General features: G+C 39.0%; 2 protein-coding genes across 4 annotated transcripts; both read left to right on the top strand.

The window, feature by feature from the left end:
* Nucleotides 1–754: 754 nt before the first annotated feature.
* Nucleotides 755–10,592, top strand: LOC121946034 (protein LYRIC-like). Of its 3 annotated transcripts, none has more exons than XM_042490440.1 (13): nucleotides 755–1,369; nucleotides 1,610–1,729; nucleotides 2,389–2,470; nucleotides 2,849–3,022; nucleotides 3,415–3,465; nucleotides 3,634–3,771; nucleotides 4,711–4,794; nucleotides 5,511–5,579; nucleotides 5,672–5,817; nucleotides 6,997–7,113; nucleotides 7,318–7,422; nucleotides 7,691–7,817; nucleotides 9,300–10,592. In XM_042490440.1, exons 1-13 carry the CDS (start codon nucleotides 1,040–1,042, stop codon nucleotides 9,362–9,364), a joined length of 1,608 nt encoding a protein of 535 aa, XP_042346374.1. In that variant the 5' UTR covers nucleotides 755–1,039; the 3' UTR covers nucleotides 9,365–10,592. The 3 variants fall into 3 exon arrangements, with proteins under 3 accessions (XP_042346374.1, XP_042346373.1, XP_042346375.1); XM_042490439.1 differs by having other exon boundaries at nucleotides 6,994–7,113; XM_042490441.1 differs by lacking the exon at nucleotides 3,634–3,771 and having other exon boundaries at nucleotides 6,994–7,113.
* Nucleotides 10,593–11,987: 1,395 nt separating this feature from the next.
* LOC121946332 (lysosomal-associated transmembrane protein 4B-like) lies at nucleotides 11,988–24,721 on the top strand. The gene is made up of 7 exons (XM_042490853.1): nucleotides 11,988–12,481; nucleotides 13,961–14,072; nucleotides 15,920–15,993; nucleotides 16,162–16,284; nucleotides 16,500–16,598; nucleotides 19,312–19,407; nucleotides 24,442–24,721. Exons 1-7 carry the CDS (start codon nucleotides 12,386–12,388, stop codon nucleotides 24,514–24,516), a joined length of 675 nt encoding a protein of 224 aa, XP_042346787.1. The 5' UTR covers nucleotides 11,988–12,385; the 3' UTR covers nucleotides 24,517–24,721.
* The last annotated feature ends 909 nt before the right edge of the window (nucleotides 24,722–25,630 follow it).

The raw sequence follows: 25,630 nt of genomic DNA, 5'->3' as shown, positions 1-25,630 counted from the left end.
TTTTAAGTTTTGTGTTTGTGCGCTGTTTTGCACTAGATCTGTTTTGCAAGAAACTATGTATCTGTATGAACCAAAATGGATTGTAAAAGAAAAATCTTAAATTGTAAGATTATACAATACCATTTTAAACAATATAGCTGGAAATGTGCAACTACAGAGTCAAAGTACCAGTCATACTGTTTAACAAGGCATATGACACAAATTAACATTTGTTTTTTTTGTAGTGGTACCCCAAAGTGGGACAGGGAATGTTTTTGAACTGAGGTTTCTGGCCAATCAGCTTGGGAGAAATCCCAGTCCCGCCCACTTCAATGAGCTGTCACGGCCCGTTTGTGTTGCCTTCAAAGATTTTGTAAAAAGAAAAAAGAAATTTAATGTACCAACTTAAACGGGTTATAAAAGCAAAAAAGTCCGAATGTTTGACACTCAGTTGGTGTGTATTGGTTGTATTGGTAGTGTGTAAAATAAATTAAAAATGTGATTAAAAAAATTAATGTGGGCAATTAACAAAAAAAGAGCAATTTCATATCTTGAGCATAATCTTTCTCAGTCTACACTGAAAACAGAAGTTAAACATGTTTTCTTCCAAATAGCAATAGTTACGAAAACAAGTATCTAGTCTGAATTAAATTTTTGGACAAAAATCTGTTAAAAATCTGATGAACAAACCGGAAACACCACATTACAGGCGACAGTGAATGCAGCGCCTCTGCTCCAGTCAAAACGGAGCCATATGAGGTGAACCTGCTCCGCTGGCGGTCACATTGTGGTGGTCAGCTAACGGAGGCATATTATCTTACGATGATATCAGCTAGCTCGCTGGCTAGTTAGCTTACTGAGTTTGGAAGCCTTAACCGGGTTTAGCTAGCTAGCAGGCGGTCCGACCGGGCCGATGTTGCTGGCGGAGGAGGGGATGAATTTATTGTCTTCCATCATGTCGAAATCGTTCCGTTATTTCTAGCTAGCACTGCAGGCTAGCGCGGCTAATAGCGGCAAGCAAAGCGTGACTAATCGGTCTGTTGTGTGAAAAACAATACAAATGGAGCAGTGGCAGGACGCGGCCTCTCAACAGGTCAAGCTGCTTACAAATCGTCTGAATGAACTGTTGTCCAAAGGTCTGGGGCTGCTGCGCTCCGAGCTCGGCGTGGATTTGGGACTGAAGCCTGAGCTCATTCCGCCATGGGTGATCCTCTTAGCGGCGTGTACCGGGCTGGTGCTGATGGTCGCTCTGTGGGCCTCAGCCTGCCGGGCTCTCTTCAAAAAACGACCCGCTGTTAGCCCTGTGGACGACGGTATCGAAGTGAAGCGAGGTGCCGGTAAACCTGTCAAAACCGAGGAGCCGAAGAAAAAGAAGAAGAAGACAGAAAAGGCACGTAGCATACGCGAAACCAGTCTACACCCTTTCTTAGCTTCATAACGGTTTCGTTAGCAAGGCTAGCTGTCAAGCTAACACTGACAGCTCAATCTCATGTCATGGCCAAAACCCCAGCTAGCTTCAGGCTAGTGTCTCATATGGCTATGCTAACTTGTATAGTGTTACATGCTTTAAAGGAATATAGCTGAACATTGTCATGGTGCAATTCATTTTCTCTTTACATGTGTATCCCAGAAAGCCCAGCCAAATGGGAGAGCTGTTGCTGAACCACAGGAAGAAGCCATAGTGTCGGAAGAGATAGTGCCACATCACCAGCCGCCCCCACCAGAAGTCAAGGCTGAAAAGGGTGCTGAGGTAATTTGCTTTGTGGAAGACTTTTGGGGCAAAAATCACTACATTATGATGTGAGCAGAGCATCTTGATTTGTTCAGAGTGACGCATGTTCCCGAGTTGAAAGATATTTCACTCTGCTGCCATAGCTTTTAAGTCACATCATTATTTTTGTGCCCTTTTCAAATAAATCATTTGAGGAAAAAAAGCCACCCTTTTCCACTGTCACCATGTAATGATGTAAGCAGACCAGCTGCCAGTGTTAGGTTACAGTTTTTGACTTGCATATGCAGCAAAATCCTGAAGGATGGTTCCTGGTTTAGGACAGCACAAGGTGCAGCCACACTCAGGATACCACAAACTAACACAAACTGTGGTCCTGAAGGTGTTGGAGTCAGAAGATGTGCATACACTAAGAGATGGACATGTAACATATTTAGAGGGTCGTGGTCAGTGGATGTAGTTTCACTTATAAATAGATGTGGCTTGAGTGCTGATTTGATTGACTGCCCATGGTTCAGTCAGCATGGGGCCACTTGCCCAGTTGCTGTTCCTGGAGGTTAAATCGTATGTGTTAATATTAACTCCACTGTAGCCCCCGTTTTCTTTAAACTCACTCTTACAATTCTAGGTGTTTTCTATCATTCTTTTCTACTTTATACACATTATTTCTCTTCTTCAAGTTGAAGAAGTCCAAGAAGAAGGCCAAACAGGCTGTGAAGGAGACCAAAACAGTGACTGCTGATGGCAAAGAACCAGAAGAAGGTGAAATATTATAAATCACATAATAATTAAGAGGCCTGTTTCTGTTTGTTTTATTTATTAGTAAACCCCACTCATCAGAAACTAGCTCAGTGCACCATAAATTGAATGAATAACTTCTGTACTTTGTAAAATGGATTTGAATTTGGCCTTTTTATTAAAAAAAAACAAAAAACAACTTGATACCAGACGTACCGTGGTATAATGGGACCTGCCATAGACCTTTCTTCCCATGAAATAAATATAGCCTGTATTTGAACAGTTTGTGCATCTAATCTTTTATCCTACCTAATCCATACCATATTTCCTCACTAATCCCATAATTTAAACCTTGCAGTATTTTGCAACTAATTCCACGCTGCAATCAATGGTTCTTTTCAGGCACATGGGAGACCAAGGTCAGCAACAAGGAAAAGCGTGAGCAACGCAAGAAGGACAAGAGCTCCAGTGATGGCTCAGCCAGCCCCGGAGGAGGGGACACACCAGTGAGTGCCCCCCCAGAGCCGCCCAAGGCCCCTGCAGCCCCCGCACCTGCCAGCCAGAAGAAGAAAAAAGGTGATTTTTTAAAAAACAACTTAAAAAAAAAAAAAAAAAATCTTTACATTTACGCTTTGATTTGTTTCTTTTGGGTTGTTGTAATATTGGGAAGAGGTAGGAGTTCTCTTGTATACATTCACACAGAGCTCAAACAATTAAGGCCATCTCGGACAAACAGCCAGATATGACACCTAGAGTGAGATGTTTCTGTCTGTTGCTCTGTTGCTCTGTATGGGCTGTTGTTGCATTTGGTAGTCTCTTGTTGACAGTACTGACTATAAATACAGGCTTTAGGGGAATTGAACTTACTCTCAGAGTGAGTTTTCCCTTAAGTGTTGTGTGTGCTCCCGTCAATAATAGGCTTACTGTACTTAATATATATTGACCTTTTTTGAATTCTGTCTTTTCAGGAGAATCCACAAAAGTAAAGGCAGATAAGGTTGAGGCTGTTGTATCTCAAGGTAATTATCAGTTCAGAAAGACACCCCCAAGCACTGACATCACATCTGTGCAATATTTTTAATCGACCACGAGTCCACATGCTTCACTAGGAGCTCCCATATTAGATGTGTCCCCAACCTGATCTGTGTTTATTCCGGCTGAGGATCTGGTTTCTCTCTTGGTATTAGTTAACAGCAGTGAGGTGGTGGCGGTGCCAGCTGTGACTGAGGTGGCTGTAAATGTTCCTGCTCCCACCGTCGTTCCAAAGGCGGGGCCCTGGACAACCAGTAGAGAACCAGCATCACTGTGGGGAGCGGAGATAGATGGTAAAGATGCTTTACCACTTATTGCTCAGTTGCGGAATCCCACATGTGATGATTTAAAAGTTTTATGGTAATCCATAAAGTGGTTAATACCAGAAGTCGACTGATAGTGGTTTTTCAGGGCCGATACCAATTATTATTATTATTATTATTATTATTATTATTATTATTATTATAGTTAATTAGACTGATAACAGATATTTGGAACCGATATACATTTACAATGAAAATGAAAATATTTCAGTCAAAATTTAGAATTTGGAATAGAACAAACTTCAACACAAAACTTTGTTTAAATTGCTTTAGCAAATGTTTAATCAAAACTGAAATGTTCAACATCAAGATAATTGGCAAAATGCTAAATATCGGCCCCAATAATCGTCCAGGCCGATAATCTGTCGACCCTTAGTTAATAACCAATAACAACTATATCAGCTGAAGCGTCAGTTAGTGATGCACTGATTGATAAGCTGGAAGGGTAATGATGCTTATATCAACATCAGTGAGTGGATCAGGTATCAGCAGATGTGATTGATCCACTTTACAGTCTATTTCTTTGTCACTGTTGTAATAAAACTTCAGAGCTCAGTTTGAAGAAAACAATGTAAAACAATATCAGTTTCATTAATATAGGTTTTAATTTAATGCTTGACCTTGGTAACAGTAGTTGAGGAAACTATCATAACCAGGAATGCACCGATCCAACTTTTTAATAAGTGGGCTTTCAGAATCGGCCGATACTGAGCACTAGTGCGATGCCATTACCAAACCGTTTTGCCTCACTGCGTGGCAGGCTGACTGGGATCATTATGTGTTAAGCATCAGGGATCAGGCTTGACTTAAACATTACAAGCAGCTCACATTAACACATTCATCCAATGATTGATTGTCAATTGTGTTGGACAGTGACATCACAGCATCTGTGTAATGTGTGTGTTTCAGAGTCATGGACAGTGATTGACAGGGGAATGCCACCAACAGAGCGGAAACTGGTGTCTTTAACTGGACTGGGTGTTAGTCCTGCTGGTAAGTATACAATAAACATTATTTATTAATTGTATTTAAAAGGGACCATGTACAGTTTAAACTGTAAATGCCATAATTTGATGCACTGGATTATAGTTTAGAGCTAATGAGCATCTGCAGTTCCTTGGCAGGTCAGAACAAATACACAGCACAATGACATTATAATATAAAGTTGTACAAGAAGAAAAGACACACGCAAGACAAATAATACACACAATAGCACATGATATAAAGAAGACACAAGACAGACAATACAATGTAAAACTACAAAAAAGAGCACAAAACACAGAATATAAAGGCACACACAGTAGCCTATCACATGTGTGTGATTGTCAAATTAAAAACAAGTTTTACAGTCCAGAGTTCAAGGTCAGCGAGTGCAGAGCTGAGCAGCTTTTATACGACTTTTCAAGGTGGTTTTGAAAGTCCTGATAGAGCTGCAGCTCCTCACATTGTCGGGCAGAGTGCTCCACTGTTTTGTAGCATTTACAGAAAAAGCTGATAGCCCAAACACACCGCATGAAATAGTGTGTTACAGTCTCGTACAGAGGCTAATCTAGAACTTACTGAGCGAGTATACACACAGTCACATGATGGATCAAACCATTCAGAATTTAATCTTGTGATGTTTAATGTGGCTCACACCTCTTGATGGCGTTGTTTCCCAAAGCGTCCCCTGTGGACTGCAGGTTGAGTGGTTGTTCTTGTGTTTGTAGAGCCCCAGCCTGTGAGCGACCTGACCTGGCTCAGTCAGCCCCGAGTGGACGACGAGTGGTCTGGACTCAGTAAGGATAATATATTTAACTTTGATGTAGCTTTTAGTTTTCATACTCCTTTACACTTTTAATTATTTACTGGTGGTCTTTGTCTTCCTCAGATGGTAGTTCAGTCGACCCCAGCTCTGACTGGGACGCCCCCGCTGAAGCCTGGGGCAACTATGAAGAGCCCACTCCTGAGCCCCCTCCTGCTCTGGTGCAGCCCCTCCCCGAGCCCGCTAAGGTCAATCTGCTGATTGGAGCAGCTGTAAGTACGACCAAGCTGAGACAAAACAAAGGCTATATCCACACTAATATGTATGTGTTTTAAAATGCAGAACTGTTGCCACGTTTTTGCAGAGTCCACACTTCTGGACAACATAATCAAACCTCTAAAACAACAGACTTTCAGTTTGACACTCCATGGTTGCAGACTTCTGAAAATAATGATGCAGACACAAACAATGGCTTATCAGTTACAACATGTCAAGTCAAAATATTTTAGCTATGTCTACAAGGCTTTTTTGTTTTTTATTCTTCTCCCATTGTCATGGCTTCCTCCGGCGGTGCGCAATACCTTTGAGTGATCATGTGATATGCATTTTCAGGCTTGTTCATATGGGCAGACAGTTATTCATGAAAAGGTGCTTAAACACTTGAGTGTACAATGATCATTTTTGTTTTAAAACGGCATTTTAAAATGAAATCGTAATGCTGTGGATGTTACCTAAGCATTATGGGAGTAACCTGAAAGTTTTAAAAATAACAACCCAGTAATGAATGACTCCTCTGGGGTGCAGGCCCCAGGGCAGCTGTCCTGGTTCTTCCCCCTGGCTGTGGATGTACTGCTCATAGTAGTGACTTAACACAATAGACTGAGTACACACACACACACACACACACACACACACACACACACACACACACACAGAGCCTTTGTTGTGCTTTTGTTCTTTTATTTAAGAACATTGCACACCCAGAGGACACCCACACAGCCATGTCCTTTGGATGTGATGGATTAGACCACCTCTCAGGACAGAGTGCATGTATACAGACTGCTCTAAAACTCTTCGTGACAGACTCTAAAGACACGTCACAGCCTGAAAGACACTGGCGTTCTTAATATCATGAATGTTATGAATAACAAAATTAAATTGTCATAAGAATTACTTAATTGTACAGTTGCATGCGTTGCTGTTTGTCCATGCTGTTCTTGGTATCACCATCAGATGGCGCCAGACTATGGCATCGCTAATCCTGCTCTTGATGCCTTCAACATTTCACTTCTATAACTTTGTCAAATTTATGATGGACAGTTAAAAAAAGGCAATAAAAAAAGACATGTATAAATAGGATTTAAATTGGGTAAGTGAAAACAGAGCTTACCACAGAGGCGGAATATATCTTTAAAGTACCAAGTCACGATTTATCCACGTGTGTTCAGCAGGATGATGATGAAGACGAGAAGGATAAGGGGGAGAGCGCTGCTGATGGAGCAGCTAAAACTAAAAAGAAGAAAAAGAAGAAGAAGAAGGCTGCTGAGGAGGGAGGAGCAGCTGGCCAGGTAACTGCCAGTGAAAATACACACAAACACACATGCATGAGTGCAGAAAGATTTTAATTTTTTTCTATGTTTGACATTCAAGAAGCTTATTTATTATTTTGGCCCTTGTGATCAGTCTTTGACATTTCTAAAGGTTACTTTGAATTCACTGGACTGTTTGGTGCAAACTTAGCTTGTTGGTGTGTGTCCCTGTGTCCTGTAAAGGGCGAGGAGCCAGAGAAGGAGGCGGCACCCGCAGCCGTTAAGAAGCAGCCACCTGTTCAGGAGAATACTGCTGCCGTCCAGCCTGTCAAAGCAGCTGCTGTTGAGGTCGGTGCTAATATCTCACAGCAGAGTAAATAATCTCAACTGCCTTTTTCCCTATTATATCGTATTTAACATTAAAAAGTCCAAGGGTTCTGAATTCTGTAAGGCGTCTATCTAAATCTGCTCATTCAGTCAAATTTCATAGTGATGCATCATGCACATGTACATTTGTCACGCGCTGTATTTTGTAACTGCATGGGGTTTGTGGATTTTAACTGCTTTATTCATTCTCTTGCTGATCAAGTCAAACCATGTTTCCTTTTTCTTAAAGGCGAGAGTGGAACAACCAGTGAAGGACAACATATCCCAGAAACCCCCTGTCACACAAGTGCCACAGAAGCCTACTGATGGAGAGCCCACTGCCAAGCAGAACAGCCTTTCTGCCCCAACACAACAAAGTAAGCACATTTAAACCTGAGTAACATCAGACAGTGGAGGCCTTCTTGAGAAATATAACTGCCAGATGTCAGGTCTGTCATTTTTTAGATGCTCTTCCAGGCCCCGAGCAGCTTTTATTTTTCAAAGGTTAATGCAATAACAGACATTACATAGTGATAGTGATACAACTTTAAATGTCTATCTTTACAGACTGTATATCTCCTTTTTTCCTTGTTTTTTTTTTAAAGTGGGAGTTTTGAGAATTTTATTCCATATTGCTCATCTTTTTTTTTTCATCAATATGTTGACACACAAACATGTCAAGAAATCTTGACACACAAACATTTAAACACTCGAACATGGCGGCCAAAAGGATCACATTCAGCAAAAGCATGAGTCCATGAGCGCTCAGTCAGATCATGCAAATAAGTCCATGAAAGTGTAGCAGGTGGACATGATCATGCAGAGGGTACAATTATTCTGCTTCAGGTTCATTCATTAGGTGAGACAAATCATTGTTTTTAATGTAGTATATATAACATCCCCATAGTTTTTTAAACACCTCTTGTTTGCTCTTCAGAGTATATGGAATTCTTTCCAGGGGTAAACGTAGAGCTAATTCCTTAAACCGCTGTGAAATACTCGGTTTGCCCATCGTTTTCCACGTTAAGGCAGTCACCCTCTTTGCCCATAGTAAACACATATTCAGAAAAATGTGTTTGTGATGTTTTATGTTATGCCCCTCTGGGTAAAGGCCAAGAAAAAAAATTTTGGTTTCCATTCTAGTCTCATCGATAAAATTTCCTCAATTGTTGATTTAACTTCTTCCCAAAACTCCCCAACTCTCGGGCATGACCAAAAGCAATGGAAAAGTGTACCCTTATCCTCACCAAATCTGGTACATACATCAGGTATGTTACTATGAAATGTATTTAATTTTTCAGGTGTGATATACACTCTCATCAACCAATTGAACTGTAGAAGTTTTAGGCGTGTATTGCCTGTCTGTGTTTGGGCTGCTTTGCATGCTGTACGCCACTGTTCCCATGTTAGTTCCTCCTGAAGGTCTGTTTTCCATGCCTTAAGTTTAGAGTCAGGAGTCTGGGGAATGAGCTGTCAACAGGTCGTAAAATTCAGAGATAATACTGCTACCAAATGCATTTTTTATAAGATATTTATTTATACTTTTATAATGTCCAACCAACCACTGCTTCACTGGTGATGGTCTAAAACTATGGTATTGTAACAGCTTTCTCTCTTGTTTGTGTGTCAGATTAACTAGAGACAGGTCTTCCAACAGCGTCCATTCCCAAGTAGTATTGGGGAGCCATCGTTGATATATTGACCTGATGGTTAGAAAAAGGGAAGTCACATATTTTCTCAGCAGTGAACCTAATGGATGTGTGACACTCCTGACGTTGAAACGGCCCGCTCAGCATTCGTAAAATCTTGAAAATGTTAAAAACCATTTGTGACTAATGTCCGTTTTTGTGTTTCCACAGAAAAACCTGAGGAGAGCCAAGCGCCCAAGCCTGCGAAGAAGAAGAAGGCGAGAAGAGAGACATGAGACCGAGTCCCCTCTGCAGACCTCTGTATGCAAAAGACTTGATATCCTGTTTATGCAACACCTTTTGTGACAAGAACTTTGAGCTAAGGTCTCCATGATGGACTTAAACCTTCAAACCAGTCTGGAAAAACGAAACAACTTTTATACACGTCGCGTGTCAGTCGATGGATTGTTGAAAATTGAACCTAGATGCAGTGCAATCTAATGTAATGCGGTGTTAATGATTTTTAAGTATGCATTTGATACTTGTCTTCTAATTCCACTGAATCAAATAACTGATTGAAAGAGCTGTATTGTAGTAATTAGACGTAGAAAATACTGATCATGTTTAGAAACTTGATGTTGTTGTGGCTGACGACTGGAGTTTACTGTGTAGAGTGGAAACAGTCAACGTGCTTCAGGTCACTCAACACTGGGCCGTAATGTCGCGCTGGCCTTTTGCTTTGGCAGTCTTTTGATTCTGCGCTTACATGTGTAAGTCCTGATGGTACAGTGAGCGCTAAAGAGCAGAGAGATCAAATGTTAATTTCAGCGGCTCAACAGGGTGTAAACATTCGTGGCATAAACGAGACATGAGCATCGCGAGACGCAGAAAAGGGAATCACTTCTGCTCTGTGTTTATTGCATTCTTATCTTTGACGACAACATTTCAGTTGGCTCAGTCCATCCGGTTTGTCCCCTGTCTGATGTTGTACTGCAGTGTTTCGAGACGACTTGTTTCCTTGCTGTTTTTACTATCTGTGACTGCTTTGTGGCCAGAGCCGTCTGAGAGCCTCTGATCATAGATGTACCATTGCAGTGTCATCAGCCTCTTCATGATTTTCCACCTGTGGTTGATTCAAAAAGTCTTCAGAACCTTTTGTAAAACCTGTTTCTAATAAAAGAAAAGCTAAAGCCATATGTAAAAAGACTAAATAAAGGCAAGTTTTTCTATATTTGGACTTTATATAATGCAGTTTTTTAGGTCAGTTACCCACAATGTAACAGGGTTCTAGTAGATCCTTAAAAAGTCTTAAAAGGCATTGAATTCATTAAACTAAAATAAAAAGCCTTAACTGGTATTAAATTGACTTAAATTAATCAAATCTTAAAATGCTCAGATATGGGGAGTAGGATTTTATGAATCATTTTGTTTCTGACGTTGCTTTGTAACATCCAACATCCATGAAATTATCTGAAGATTAGTGAACAAAAAAACAAATAAATGATCTAGAAAGCTTAAAAATTATAATGATTCTGAAACATTTTTCCCCTAAACATTTTCTCCCAGCTTTCTAAAAATCCTTAAATCTACTTAAATCTTTCTTGCAGTTTGTTGAACATTTCTTATAATGTTGCTCATTGCCTTTTTTCCATTTGTTTTGAAAGAAATCAAACCAGTTTACTCTGAGTTTGAAGTTTTAAATTCTTGTGAAACTTAACTTCAGCCATCAGAGTGGACCGTGTTTCTTGAGCTGTCATGGTGAAGCCCTGGGCCTGCGGGCTAACTTTTACAAAATAAAAACTCAACATCCAGCATAATATAACTGGAGGAAATCAGGAGGTAACTGAGGGCCTTATATTTGAAGGAGAACACGGGTATGCTGGACTTGGCTGAAATGTTCTTTATGGGCAGGAAACAAAGCCACAGTCTAAAGACACAACATGTCATTTCTAGATTAAAAGTGTTTTAAAGTTAATCTTCCACTGTATAACTTTCTGGAATTTACGGGTTACATCATCGGATTTGATCCTAGCTAGTCTGTCACACGCTCCGGTGTTTATCATCAGCAGGACCAGTCACTGCGCCTTCATCCAGCTGGGTCAAGTGTACCAGAATAAGACCGGAAGCGGGAGGATTTGGCCTTTAAAATAACAGCGTAAAAATAGCAGCATCACATCCAGCATACCGTGATCCACAGAATGAATTAGTTTATTGGTTAGTTGACTGACTGACTGATAGAAAAACCTCTATTATTTTGATCATTTATTAATTGTCTCAGCTAAAATTCCACAAGATTTCTGGTTGCAGTTTGCAATCTTAGGATTTTTGACCTTTTTCATGTATTGTAAATATAATAACCTTTGGACTACGGCTCTAACAAAACAAGTAAGTTTAAATGTCACTTGAGTTCTTATCCTATTTTGATGATATATTTTTAAACTATTTTTGCATAATTTATAGACGAATCAATTGATCAATTGTGAAAATGACTGGCAGATTAATTAATGATAGAACATAGTCGTTGGCAGCCCTTATGTGATGCATAATTGGAGAAAAGTAAACAGACAAATATTGTTAAATATTTAATTTAAATTATCTAATAATGGTACACATGCAAATTTATAAATTGCATTTAGATTCAAATTGAAAGAATGGAAGGTTTTGTTTTTTTTAAAAAAATTCACTTAAAATATCCCCCCTCAAATGGTACGTTGTTTAATTTCTAACAAAAATGTAAACATAGGATCACTGGATATTTTGAAGACTTAATTGATTAATTGAAAAAAGAGGCAGAATATTTGATCATGAAAATAGTCATGGAGGAGGTTAATACCATGCGGTATTGGAGATAAATTTTGACAAATAATAAAATTTATAGTAATTAATAATGATTTAGAGCTCTAGATAAAAAGTGAGATAATGAGTATGAAGGATATGTCCAAATAGAAAATAAATTAAAAATATTTTAAATCACCACAATACTAGGAATAATCTATAGATGATATGTTTGCCTAAAATTCCTTATAATGTTAAACATTAAAATGCAACTTAATTCTCTGTGTTTTATTTTGAAACCGGAAGTTATGTTTCTCCCTGACGCCGGCTTGACGCTCCCCGCTCCGTTCCGTTAAGCTGCTCACGGTAGCCTAATAATAAGTAACGGACAGGTCAGCGGCGGTTGGCTCTTGTACGTCATTCCTTCGCGAGGACCGACTGGTAGCAGACGTTGACGGGACAGCGCGTGACTGTTTCTTCTCCAAACACCGACACCTTTTGTAAATGCTCGCGCGGCTGTGAGCGGAGAAGCGGACGCGACGATGATGATCTCCCCGTGGGACCGCTGGTACTCCACGAGCTGCTGTCTGTGCTGCCATGTCCGCACAGGAACCATCATCCTGGGGGTCTGGTACATGGTGAGCACCGCCTCTGTCACTCAGAGCTCCATGTAGACATCCAGGAACTGAGCAGCAGGGCAAACATGAGCTCACCAGAAACCTGTCAGACTGTAGGCAGCATTTTAGGATTGTGTTTGGCTTTTAGATTGAATTATATTTTCAATAAAACCCAGTTTTACCTAAAGAAAATGAATGAATTCTGCTCCTCTTTAAAAACATATCCTTGCAAAGTTTAACCCTTTGGAACTGTAACAAGTTAGCTTGATTTCTTTCAAAAACATAGGAAGAAGGCAATGAAAGAAGAAATTACTCCCCAAAAATAAGTAAGAAATTTGGAAAAGAACAAGCAAATTACCTAAAAATAAAATAAAAAAAAAAAAAAAATAACAACAGAAAAAAAAAAAAAAACAAAAAAATATGGAAATGACATGGAAAAAGTGCTTAAAAAATTAAAATAATTTTGGAACATCATTTGAAATATTTCATTCTGGTCGCTATTGATACAGTTTTTTCTTAGCTCCTCTCTTTTTTTCTTCAGACATTTTCTCCCACTTTAAAAAGTTCTATAGATTTGCCAATTTTTAAAACATTTCTTTGTATGTTTTTGAAAGAAATTTGGTCAGGGTTCAAGGGTTTAAAGGAGCACAACAGAAGTGATGTCACTCCAGGTTTCAAAGGGTTAAAGCACATTATTTCATTATACTCTAAGTTACTTATGTAAAGGCTACTTGACATATATAGAGAGGGATCTGTATATAAAAATGGGCATTAGTCACTTAGTTTTTGGTTGGTTTTATTGTCTTCTACATCATTGATTTAAACAAGATTACATTTAGGATTGGGAACAAAAAATATAAAAAGTATTAAACTAAATTAAAACATAAAAAAATATGTGCCCTCTTTTTTGTGCTTTATTACATTTTCAATTGTTTATCTTCTATTATTGATTCTATACATGACTTTGGTTAAGATAGGGGACCTTTCAGATAATAAATAACAAAATTGCTTCACTAAATCTAAAGGAGAAAATATTTCTAGCCTCTTTTTTGTGCCAATAATTTTTGAAATGATTGATATATTCTCTTGAATGCACCCTTGTTTAACTGTACGTGCAGGAAGGAGACGGTACACCAAACACCAGGTGGAAAAATCCTCTCTCGGCTCTCCATGAATAAATTAGCAGTTTGCCTCTTCAGGTAGCAGGTTTTGTGTCATGCTGCCTATTGACTGCAGAGAATTTTCCATTACGTTCACCTGATCAATGGGGACGTATGAGTCATCTGCATAATGAGCTGCAGCCACCAGACCGATACAAAGGCTCATGTATGTGCCTGGACTCAGAGCTGTTACTGTACATTATTGAACATAGTAGCTACACAGCATCTCTCGGTCAACATCTGTCCTTTTTGCAATTCTGCTGCTTCCTGTCCATATTGCCCCCCCACCTGTCTGTCCATATTGTTGCCTTTATCCACCCATCTGTCCTCTGTCCCTAAGCTCATCAATGCCGTGGTGTTACTCATCCTGCTCACAGCGCTCAGTGATCCTGAGCAGTACCACCTGACCAGCGCTGAGTTGGCTAATGACTTGGATGTCATGGATGACGCCAGTAAGTAGCCCAAGTGCTTCTACCTGAAACTGAATTTTGACAAAACTAACTCTGACAGGTGGCTTCATTTATGCTCTCCCACAGTATGGTTGTCAGCTGACTAACAGAATGATTTATTGTGTTATTAGAGGGACCTCACACATTTGTCTAGACGACTGTCAGCACTTCTTTGTAAATCAAAACACCCAAAGCCACAGAGCCTAATGTCCATCTGTGCAGAGCATTTTGAAAAGCCTTCTTAACAGACCAGGTGCACACTGGAACAGTCCGACTGGAGGTGGACCACATGCTGCTGGTGGCCTCTGATTGGGAATGACTGTATTATCCCAGTTCCAAGGGATTAGGGTGTCCTATGATCCATTACTGCAGGCTGCCACCCCTGCATTAGGAGCACGCTCAGCGTGAAAAATGACTTTTGGTCATATTAGCGAAAACACCATCACTGTAACAAAAAAAGAACGAATAAAAAACAATGGCAGCTGTGGTTGCCAGAATAATTCAGTAAAAAAACACTGAAGATGTAAACAACTTTACAGAACAACTTGCAAATTAAAGATTTAAAACTGTTGTTATTCTAACATTTTTAAACTGTAACATTTACACCATCACCAGTCACATTATGTGTAAAAAGCCCTCATATTAAATGAATCATAATTTTTTTGTCTTTTAATTTCAAATAGTTGTCACTGGCAGGTAAAATAACTTTTTTGTCAGTGTCCTAATATTTATGACAAAAACATTTTGTTACTTATTTTTCAGAGTGGACATCAATAGGAAAGTTTTAAGGAACATTTAAATGTAACACTAAGATGTTTTTTAAATCCACTGTAAAATCACATCTCGTCTGGTCTACTACCGACTTGATATCCTATTCCTATCTCACATAAAACAGTACATGTTCCTTCACAATAAAGCACAGTCAAAACCTTATATCGATGCACACCTACGCAGACTTCTCGTCTTTTAGCATGACGTCGTCCTCTCCTCTTTTGTCATGCGCACTAAACAGCCTTACTGTGCTGTGGTACATAGCTTAGCCTGCATTCTAACAGAATTAATATAATTAGTAATGCAAACATAAACATAACTTTGGTATAGTCTACTGCTGTACACCATTCAGAATATACAGAAACTGTTGTAAAAACCTGAATATTATTATATATGTCCTACAACAACACTGACATTTTTACCGTGTATGAAATGTGTTTTAGTGGCTCTTACAGTAATGTTGCTCAGTTATTTTAGCAGTGTCGACAGATCAGATTTGACGAACACAACAAGCTGTAGTGACAGTAGTTTTGTGCCACTCCATATGGGTTAGAAATATGCAGCTAATTCCACTGAATAATAAATCAGAAAATTAAATTATTATAAAGTGATTTTAGACTCTGTCCCATGTTTTTTTTTTCAGCAAAAAAGAACTCATGTTTATGCTTTTTGGGGCATTGGCTCAAAAATAAAATCCAATACAGCATCAAAGCCTGAACAATTCCTATTCCTATAGATGCACATAATGCTTTTTTAAAGGGTCACAGGATGGAGAAAATGATGAATAAATTCATTTTTTTCCCAAATAGTGCCACATGTGCTGTATTTTGGTTTTGCCTGCCGCTGTGCTTATGTAACAGAATGATTAGTTGTGTTATGTAGAGTTGATGAGTTCGGGCTGGCATGGAGCGAATGACAGAGTAGAGGTTAATTCCTCCGGTGGTTGAAAGATGCAGCTTGTTATTTATCTTCTGTACAGAATTTGTGTTTGGTAGATCAGCTGAACATGATGTGAACATGTTCAGAAATTTGATTTGAACGTGCCCCAACTTTTAACTGTGCCTCTCTCTCTGCCGTAGACATGTGCATTGCCTCGGCCATCTCTCTGCTGATGATACTTATCTGTGGGATGGCCACATATGGTGCATACAAGGTAAAGTAATGATTCATTAGATTTTATTGTAAACACACTGTAATCTCCCTGCGACCCAGCTAAATCTCTGATTTATGTCCACACTGTTGCTTAAAGAGCTCAGCTTATTTCTCTGCCCTCAGATAAATACATCAGTCTGTCCCTAAAAGACTTGTATCTCTATTTCAGCTGCGTGCCGCCTGGATCATCCCATTTTTCTGCTACCAAATATTTGATTTTGCCCTCAACACCCTGGTGGCCGTCAGCATTGTGGTTTACCCGAACACGATACAGGATTACCTGCATCAACTGGTGAGAAACCCAGAGTGTTTTCCTCCTAAAAGTGCAGTCAGTGATATCTAACAGCACGATGTTGACTTCTCTGTGTTTCTCAAAGGTTTCTGTGAGCACTGAACTTGTCATTACTCATTTCACACATGAGTAGTGATGAGTGTGCAGCCACAGATGCTGCTACTATCTAACCTTAAATGTATTCTCTCCCCGCATTCTTTCTGACTCCTGTGCAGCCTGATAACTTCCCCTACAAAGAGGAGGTCGCTGCTCTCAGTAACGTGTGCTTGGTCCTCATCGTGCTGCTCTTCATCGGCTCTATTCTCGCCTTCAAGGTAATGCTATCGCATCTTAAAGGGGCCATTCAGCGCAAAAATCAAAGACATGTTTTCTCTTACCTTTTGTAGGGGTTGACAGATTTCCAATTATCAGGACCGACATTTGGCATTTTGCTGATTATCTGTATCAGTGTTTTATTTTAATGATCGCCGATACAATTAATTAATGATAAAGAGTGTGTATTACACTCAACCTACACCAGGGCAGGCAGTTTGCAATACATGCAAAGTAAATGTCAGCATGGGAGGAACTTCCACTTTACTTTTTTATTCTTTCATTTTTATATTTATTTCCACTGAACTTTATTAAAAAAAAAGTTGCAGGGAACTTGCTGTATATGATGTTGAAAGTTTCAGTTTTGCTTAAACATTTGCTAAAGGCATTTAAACAAAGTTTTGTGCTGGAGTTTGTTATATTCCAAATTCTAAATTTCTACAGAAATATTTTTCATTTTTATTGTAAATATGCATCGGTTCCAAATATCGGTTATTGGTCTCATTAACTACTGATAATCGGTATTGGTCCTGAAAAAAATGAAGCCGAGTGCCATTTAGTGCCATTATATTGAGACAAGGCAGACATCTCTATGGCCAATATCTCCAAGACTCAGTTACTCACACAAAAACAATTTAGATGGATAAATGGCACATCAGGTAAGAGATTAAATATGTATTTCTGATTTTCTGGTTAATTGCCCCTTTAATTTACATATCTTCTGTATTCATGTAGCAGTATTTATAGTTCTTTGCGTGGCCGCCAGGCTTATATCTGCAGCACAAAACACATTTTCTTACAGCATAAAAGATGTATTATGCAACATTATGACACGGGCACCTGCTTTTTTATGTAACTTTCTGCCCAGATGTGATTTTATGACGCGTTAACTGGGGTGGAAACAGATTTGCTTTCACCACTTCTGAGAAATTAGGAGCCCAAGTATGAAATGGTATGATTTTTCTTTTAGAGATTTGGATTGTCTTTACTTTTTTGAGCAGCTCATTGGATGTCTTTTCAAAGCCTCCTGTGGAGGCTGTTAAAAAAAACTTTGCTGCCAGAGCATTAAGTGACTTCTTAATTGGGTTATTATAGAAGTTAGAGAGCTCAGTCTGGCTTTTGGTTCGTTCCAGCGGATGGATTTAGCAGATGGTGTTGTGTTTGGCCGAGGAGTTCCAGTAGCAAGCCGCCTGCTGAGAGTTAGATGATTTTTGGATGACGGAGAACAACAGGAACTTGTTTTTCATGCTCTGAAATGATGTACAGCCTTAAGATACAACCTGAAAACAATTATCATCTTTATATTATGTGAGTTATCTTCAGTGAGAGTTTCTTTGAAAAACATACTTTTTTTACAGCCTCTAACACACTAAGAAATTATGTGCATGTTGTCATCATGGTTACCATCTGTGTCTGTGTGTGTATAAAAATAAAATACGGGACAGAAATGTCACACAGCTTACACCACAGCTTCTCTGGGGATGAGACGCCCTAATTATATTACATAATAATGATGTGAAGCTGAAACTACAACGCTGCTCAAATTTTGACTGTTTCAAACCCTGTAACAAAAAAAAAGACTGTGCTGAGATTAGTGCTTTGAGGTAAATACTGCTATCAGTACGCTAACACGCTCACAGTTGACAGTTTAGTTATGATGTTTACCACATTCTCCATCTTAGCTTAGCACTTTAGCATGCTGGTAGCTCTTAATAGAGCTGAGGCTGGTGGTCAATGATTTTGTGTGTAAAACATAAACCAAAGTGTTGAACAAATTAGATTTTTGACCTCATGATGGCGCAGAAAAATATAGTAAGTTATTGCAATTAATCATGAAAAAGGACATGAATGTCTGTACAGTACTTCGACGCAATCCATCCGGAGGATTATTTTCTAAAAAAATAACTTTTTGTCGTATTTGCCCTAAACTGTCACTATAGCCACACAGTAGTACATGAGGCAGATAATCTGTGACAAAAAAAAAGGGTTTTGGCTCGATTGTTTTCAACATGGCAGCCGTGTCACAAACTTTCTCATGTTACAGCAAAACAGTCACTGACATATGTTTCTGAAAACATATGAGGAGAGGCATAGACAGAAACAGAATCTCATATTTGATCACCACTGCTTAGTTTGGCTGCAGTTCAGAGCAGTAAGATTGACAGCTGCGTTATTACAAATGCAACACACTGACTGCATGAGCAACACGTGAGCGTCGCTGAACCGGGTTTTTTGGTTTGTTTTTTCGGCGCTCATATTAATAAGAGAATCCTAGGCTCTGATTGTTTGTGTATAGGTGCGGTGAATTCTTGCAAATGCCATTAAACACTACAAGGAACGTTGTTTATTTATTTTTTATAGATCTGTCTCATGCACTACTGTTTGGATATCATCACAGTTTCAGCAAATATTAAAAAAGGGTATTTTTATAAAAATTACCAACTACAGCTTTGTTAAGACATTTGAGTTTTGACCGAAGTGATCAACAGACCAACGCTGCCATCTATAGAGTCGTGCATCTAGCATGGCTCAAAAATATTTGTGTGTTGTCATGTAAGGACAAATATGTTTACTTAGACTTACTACCAAAAAATCATTTATTACTGATTCATTTCTTACCGAAAGCCTTTGTAGTATTTCCAGATTTGCTAAATAATACATGATATTGACGTTATGTAGTTCAAGCTTCTAATCTGTGATTTTCTCTGATACCAGGCCTACCTGATAGCATGTGTGTGGAACTGCTACAGATATGTGAGCGGCCGGGGTTCCTCTGAAGTCCTGCTTTATGTCACGACCAATGACACCACGGTAAGTCCCCTCTAATGACCTGCATTATACTACAGGTCCAAATCGCCATGTTGAAAAAATGAGCCTGGCCTGCATTTTTTTTTGTCAACAAATCCTATAAATAGACCCAAACCAACAGTATGTTATTTGTCTCTCAATCTGTTTTTTTTTTTTTAGTTACCCTGTCTATCTGTTGCAATAGGCTAAGCCCATTGCTTTTAGTGAAACAAGTGAATATTCTTTTAATCAAAAATATTTTTATTGAATTTCAACAAAATCAGGTTTAAACCTTTACATGAAATCTGATCAAAATCCTCCCCAATTTACTAACCCCAAATACCAGCCAGAATATTGACAATAGGACGGTCCTCTGTCTCTAGAGTAGTACAAATATCACACGAGCTGTAGATCAGGTTTAGTATTAAAAGAGCGAAGGAGAGATGGCTCTGTTAAAGGCAGTTTCAGAATAATGGAGTACATTACCAGAGTATACACTGACTGAGTGCAACAGTAAAAAGGAATAAACACATAATCATCAGTTTGACTGTGAGCTCTGGAAGTGTTTCAGGAAACACCTTTTTGAATTTTTTTATCTGAGTCACAAATTGAGTAAAGTATCTTTTCGAGATTAAGGCAGGACATAATGTCCCTCATCACTGGGCATGGGAGGACAGGGCAGCGTCCCTCCATCTGATTAAAACTGCCCCTTCCACCAGCAGAGAGACGAAAGACAATGTACAGCATTGGATTGGTCAGGTGTTCATCATCATCATCCTGGTGGTGCCAAATAGACAAGTAAATATTTATCGATGCATTTTTTTGATAATTCATAGAGGGCACTGTATTTTTTTTTGCGAAAGTTATTCAAACAGGAGTAAAGCCTGGCACTATTTTTCAGCGGCAGATTAGTGCACTACTGAGTGTTTAGAGCATGATGTGCGTAAGATTGAGTCATATTAAACTACGATGTCCATGTTCACAATAGGTCACAATATAAGTAAAGAAAATCAGAAGAAAAACATTTTTTCTACTATCTTTTTTTCTGTCTGTCAGACCATGAATAGTGAATGTTAATGACATTTTCTAATGAGCTTTTACAAAGCTCAACATTTGTCTGAGCACTCTGGCTTCGACACTAATCGTACAGACATTCCTCCCCTGCAGTTGGTGTACAGCTGAATAAATACTTTTCTCAGCATAAACTATAAGAGGACTATTTATTAGCAAACCAAATGATTTACAAGTCAGCAGATATTAATGAAATGCAGACGTAAGAAGGAATACATGAGAAAATAAAACCATCATTGTGCATGTGTGCAATATGTCACCACATTCATAGTCCATTAAACTCTCCTTTATGCCTATATTGTTATCTAGAGAACCCTCGTGAAACAATCTCTGATCTTGATTTGCTGCTTGCTTCTGCCTCCAACGGCAAGAGAATAACTTCTGTGGAAAAATGATTACCTTTTTCGATCCAGACCACAAGTCACGTTTTCATCGTCTGCGTAGGTAGGCCCGTCTGGCAGCTGTAAAGACATCACGCTTGGGGGAGGAAGGAAGTAAAAATGATGTGCTGTCGCTGCAGGTAGTTTTACACGGGCGGACATGGATGAAAGGACAGAGCTGGACAGAGAGATGAGGCTCCATGCTGGCAAAGCTATTATAATGGTGGCAGAGGCACAGTAGTACAGTACAGTTAAGTGAGTTTTGTCTGGGTGTTTGTGGATCTCCTGTCGGTGTTCTGTTGCTCAGACCGGCAGCCCCCTGACCGCTCTTACCCTGCTGCCCACACACTTATTATAACCACTTATACTTTGACAGGAAGGAGAAGAAAAAGTAGGCTGCAGAAACACTAATGACCTGTTTTGACTAACTTTTTCAGCATAAGGAGCTGCGAATAGCTGACTCTGTTACTGACCTTGCAGTATGTTGGATTTTACAAGTATTTAAAAAAAACAAACAAACCCGTACTCATCAGTCTGCAGCTCCTCTGAGTGTAACATTCCACACAATTTGAAACAATCCACCACACTCGACAGCTTTATATACCGTGTGGCTGTATGTGATGTTTAGGGCTTCTGAGGAACTCCTGATGGATAAAACACCTGAGCTGTAAAGAGAGGAATATGAGGCCGCTCTAACTCACTGACGTCATTAGTGAAAATGTGCCAGAAAAACTGCAGTCTGCCCCTTTATTTCCTAACCTTAGCCTCACCTCTGCAGGTATGCTTTTCCAATTAGAGCCTGACATATTCAGTTAGAGCTCCCCACAGGCCACAGGCAGGGTTTTGGTTTGCAGCTTGCATGTTATGCATCGGTTATATAGCAGTTAGGTCAAAGGTATACTAATCTGTTCCGTTTGAGAGGAATTCCTGCACATACACACACACCCACAGTCAGGTGCTTCAGTAGGCAATAAAAGAGCAACAATAACTAACCCCCGAAATGCCTGATAGAACAAAATTATTAATGCTCTTTATGAAGTTATCACAGTTTTTTTAACGATCGCATGAGGTGGCATTTCAGGCAGTTTGAAAAGGCTATAGTTCACAACACTGCAATGAAAACACTTTTTGGCTTTTCTAGGTCACATGATGCTATGGCTATGTGCTTTTCAGTATGATCTGGCTCCCTCTATGATGCAGCAGGTGCTACAAGAGGTGCTATTGCATCGTATAACTCTTTAAAACGTTGAGCGGATCATCCAGAAGTTTTGAATCCACAATTCCTCTGTGAAATCGTGGACTATCATCTCCCAGAAATCCCTCATACCTGGCTGCTCTTACATATAAGAGGCTCGCCTTTCCATTATCACTCGCATAACATGCCTATGTCACCTCCTCCTGATGAGAAACTCAGCTTTTATACATGTATTGTGAACTATTCCACTGTAGAAATGTTGATTTGATATGTATGAAACATACAAATGTATCCGTGGTTTGCAGAATTGTACTGTGCAAATATTTTAAATGCTGATGGGGGGATCTTTGTCCTCTAAAGCCAACGTCTTATCTGTCATATTTTGAGACTTTCTCTTACTTGTTCCTGTCAGTTTCTGTCCAGGCCACTTCAGCTCATTGATCCATGTAGGAGGATTTAATCACTTGTAGAGGCTGTTAAAGGTTATTGATTTCTTAATGTCCATGTCATTCTCAGATCAGAATGGTTCACCTTCACAAAGGAAACCCAGCTAGCATGGAACATTCCCACAAAATGAATGAACTTTACCTACAAGCTGCAATCATATTTTAAAGAAAACATTTTAATCTGATATTCAAAGACTGTTTTAAAGATGTTTTTTTTTTTTTTTCAAATAATGTCCCTTTATGGTTAAATGCTGACTAAGATGTAACGTTATCACTGCGACACTCGATATTGAGAAGTGACAGATTATAGAATCTTCTTTTTATAAAACATTCCCACAATGTTTCACGAGAACAAAGGAAGAATATTTTCAAAGCAACACGCAGAACACCTTTTTTTTAAAAAAATAAAAATGGAACGTAATGTGATATGTCATAACAACAACAACAACACTTTTTTTTTTTTTTTAACATTTTTTGATTTTTATAAAGAATGTTACTTTAACTTTAAGAAGAACGTTCTGGGAACTAAAAGAAAACTTGCCGCTGAAAACATTGTTTTAACATTGCATTATGCCATTCTCAGAACATTTTTAGAACCAAAAATTTCTAGCTGGGAAGACTGAGTCAGTGTGTATGAACTGAAAGCCTCAGTGGCTCAGTGTTTAAAACATGGGAGACACAGGTCAGACACATGGTGCTGTTGTATATGAAATGAAATGAACCACTGAGAGAGCCTCCATTTGTTAGCTGTGATGTCATCAGCAAAACCAGAACGCTGAGTCACACTGAAGATGTTGTGACTCCAGAGTCTCAACTTTGCTTCGTGGTTGATTACCTGAGAAAGAGATTCACACGTTTAGGCTTTCTTTAGAATGTTGTGATGTGGGAACAGGTTCAAAAAGTGGTGACATAAACACGTTTCTGAATGACAAAGATATTTCTGCTTTTGGAAGTGTGAACTTACAGTGAAACAGCAACTTACTTTTGATATAAAGGATGAATAACAGAAGGTGAATTAGCAAGTTTGTCCTCTCTGGTTAGTCTGTGTGCAGCTTAAAAAATAAATCTGGATGCCAACACCTGCATTTGTTTTTGTCACACGGCATAGTGTCCTATAACTGATTCATCGCTCACATTATTCAGGACACTCTCCGTGTACTGCATTTCCTTTTTCTTATGAAACAGCTGTTCCCTGTTTGGTGGCAGCCCTGCAGATAGTCATAGTTTAGAGTCAAATTACATCTCTGCTCATTTGCATCAGGGCCTCAAGACTGCATGTAGCATATTTTTTTTGAATATTGACTTACCCGCTAAATATCTTCTCTATTTAATCAATACATCTTTTGGTGTATGAAAGGCCTGAAAATTAGGAAAAATTCCCCCAAAATGTCTCACTGTTTGAGCCCATATTTAAATCTTTTTGTCTGACCAACAGTCCAAAACCCAAAAGATATTCAGTTTACTAACATAGACAACTAAGAAAACCAAAATACAGTGAGATTTACCAGTTTTTGAGTTTTTTTTTTCTTAAAACACAATTTAAACTATGAATCTATTATCAAAAATGTTTCAGAATAATTATATATCAATCGTTAATCAATTAACTGACTAATCGTTTCAGCTGTAGTCTGCTAAGGGAACTGGGCACAAGAGGGAAAAAATGAATGAATGAATTTTTAAGCACTTTTTCCAGGATATTTCCTTTTTTTTAAAATTTATTTTGATTTTTTAAATTTTTAAAAAAATATTTTCTGGTAATTTGCTTGAAGGTTTTTCTAATTTCTTGCTCACTTTAAACCCCAAAATAGGAAAAATATTATTAGGTTTCAAAGGATTAACAAAAATAGGCTCAGACTTCAACAGAATTATCATTTGCATTATTTTGACGCCACAGATTTTGAAATGTACCAGCTCTTTTGCAAAGTTAAGTGACTGAATTTCGCTCTTTCTTGGCCGTTCTCTGCAGGTGCTGCTGCCTCCGTACGACGACAGCGTCAGCATGCCGCCCAAGCAGGCTCCTCCACCGTACACCACAGCGTGAAAACATTCCCAGCATCCTGCTGACTGGACCCTGCTGTTACTAAAACCCCCAGCAAGATTAATGCACCACACTGCCTCTCCAGTGTACAGTATATTCATGGATATATTGTTGCTACACAAACATTACAGCACACCCATGCATGCACTGACACACACAAAATCATCTCACACACACAAACACACGTCTACCACCACCGTGACCTCTCATCCCTTCCTGTTATTTATTGACGACCTTGTGTTCTTACTGTAGCTCATCCATGCGTCCATCTCTATAATTCCAGACATGATGTGCATTATAATGATCATTTGAAGCTGGGTGTAATAAGGCACTAGAAAGTTTCATAGTTTCTATATATTTTTATTAATAGTATTTAAGCTCTGTGTGTACCTGTTATAGTATTTTATGTGTCCTACCTTTGATAGTCATATCGAACTTATGCACAAATGCAAAAACGACGATCTCGTTGCCCACGAGTGGACAGTCGTCACATGTTTCCTGTTTGTCTTGTCTCTGCTCGTGATCAAGGTTGGATTGCCTTTATTCATAACTTTCTCTATGATGGGGGTCCATGTGTGAAGTGTCACCTTGACTGGAAGTTTTCCCAAAGAAATGCATCTGCCTGTATTCTGACATGATCAAAGAGCAACCTAGTGTATATCAAACATATCACCTTCTTTCTACTGTTTTATTCAGTCACAAAATAGAATTGTCTTGTGTTATAAAGGAGTGTTGAGTTGTGCTGGTTGACCTTCATAACTTTTAAATGTAACTGTATTTCTACTGATTGAGGAGACATGTCTTGGGCTGCTATTTGTCTATTTTGACAGCACTGATCTGGAATCAGTTTGCACTTTGAAGTCACTATGAATGAGTTGCTCGAGGGAATCTAGTGCAATGACTGTAGATCGGGCCTCTATATGCTCAGGAGCTCAATAAATATGGAGCCTGGTTGTGTTTTTTAAATTAAACCAATGGGAGCTCCTGGTCTGTGTAAACACACAAGTCCGCTCCACCAGATGCAGTTATTGGCAAGCTGCTTCCTGGACCCAAAATGTCCTACAAGGACACAAAAGTCAAACCTGAGGGCTGCTGCTGTATAAAAAATAAAGATGTG

The sequence above is a fragment of the Plectropomus leopardus genome, chromosome 7 (assembly GCF_008729295.1).
Source record: "Plectropomus leopardus isolate mb chromosome 7, YSFRI_Pleo_2.0, whole genome shotgun sequence".
Lineage (NCBI taxonomy): Eukaryota > Metazoa > Chordata > Actinopteri > Perciformes > Serranidae > Plectropomus > Plectropomus leopardus.
This window is presented reverse-complemented; position numbering and strand designations above follow the sequence as displayed.

What these genes read in the sequence shown, in the direction of transcription:
- LOC121946034 (XM_042490439.1), top strand. Translation starts at nt 1,040, where the DNA reads ATGGAGCAGTGGCAGGACGCGGCCTCTCAACAGGTCAAGCTGCTTACA. An exon ending in TGAGGCTGTTGTATCTCAAG is followed by an intron (nt 3,466 to 3,633) that starts GTAATTATCAGT and finishes TCTTGGTATTAG; the next exon opens with TTAACAGCAGTGAGGTGGTG. An exon ending in CGACGAGTGGTCTGGACTCA is followed by an intron (nt 5,580 to 5,671) that starts GTAAGGATAATA and finishes TGTCTTCCTCAG; the next exon opens with ATGGTAGTTCAGTCGACCCC.
- LOC121946332 (XM_042490853.1), top strand. Translation starts at nt 12,386, where the DNA reads ATGATGATCTCCCCGTGGGACCGCTGGTACTCCACGAGCTGCTGTCTG. An exon ending in GGATGTCATGGATGACGCCA is followed by an intron (nt 14,073 to 15,919) that starts GTAAGTAGCCCA and finishes TCTCTGCCGTAG; the next exon opens with ACATGTGCATTGCCTCGGCC. An exon ending in TCACGACCAATGACACCACG is followed by an intron (nt 19,408 to 24,441) that starts GTAAGTCCCCTC and finishes CGTTCTCTGCAG; the next exon opens with GTGCTGCTGCCTCCGTACGA.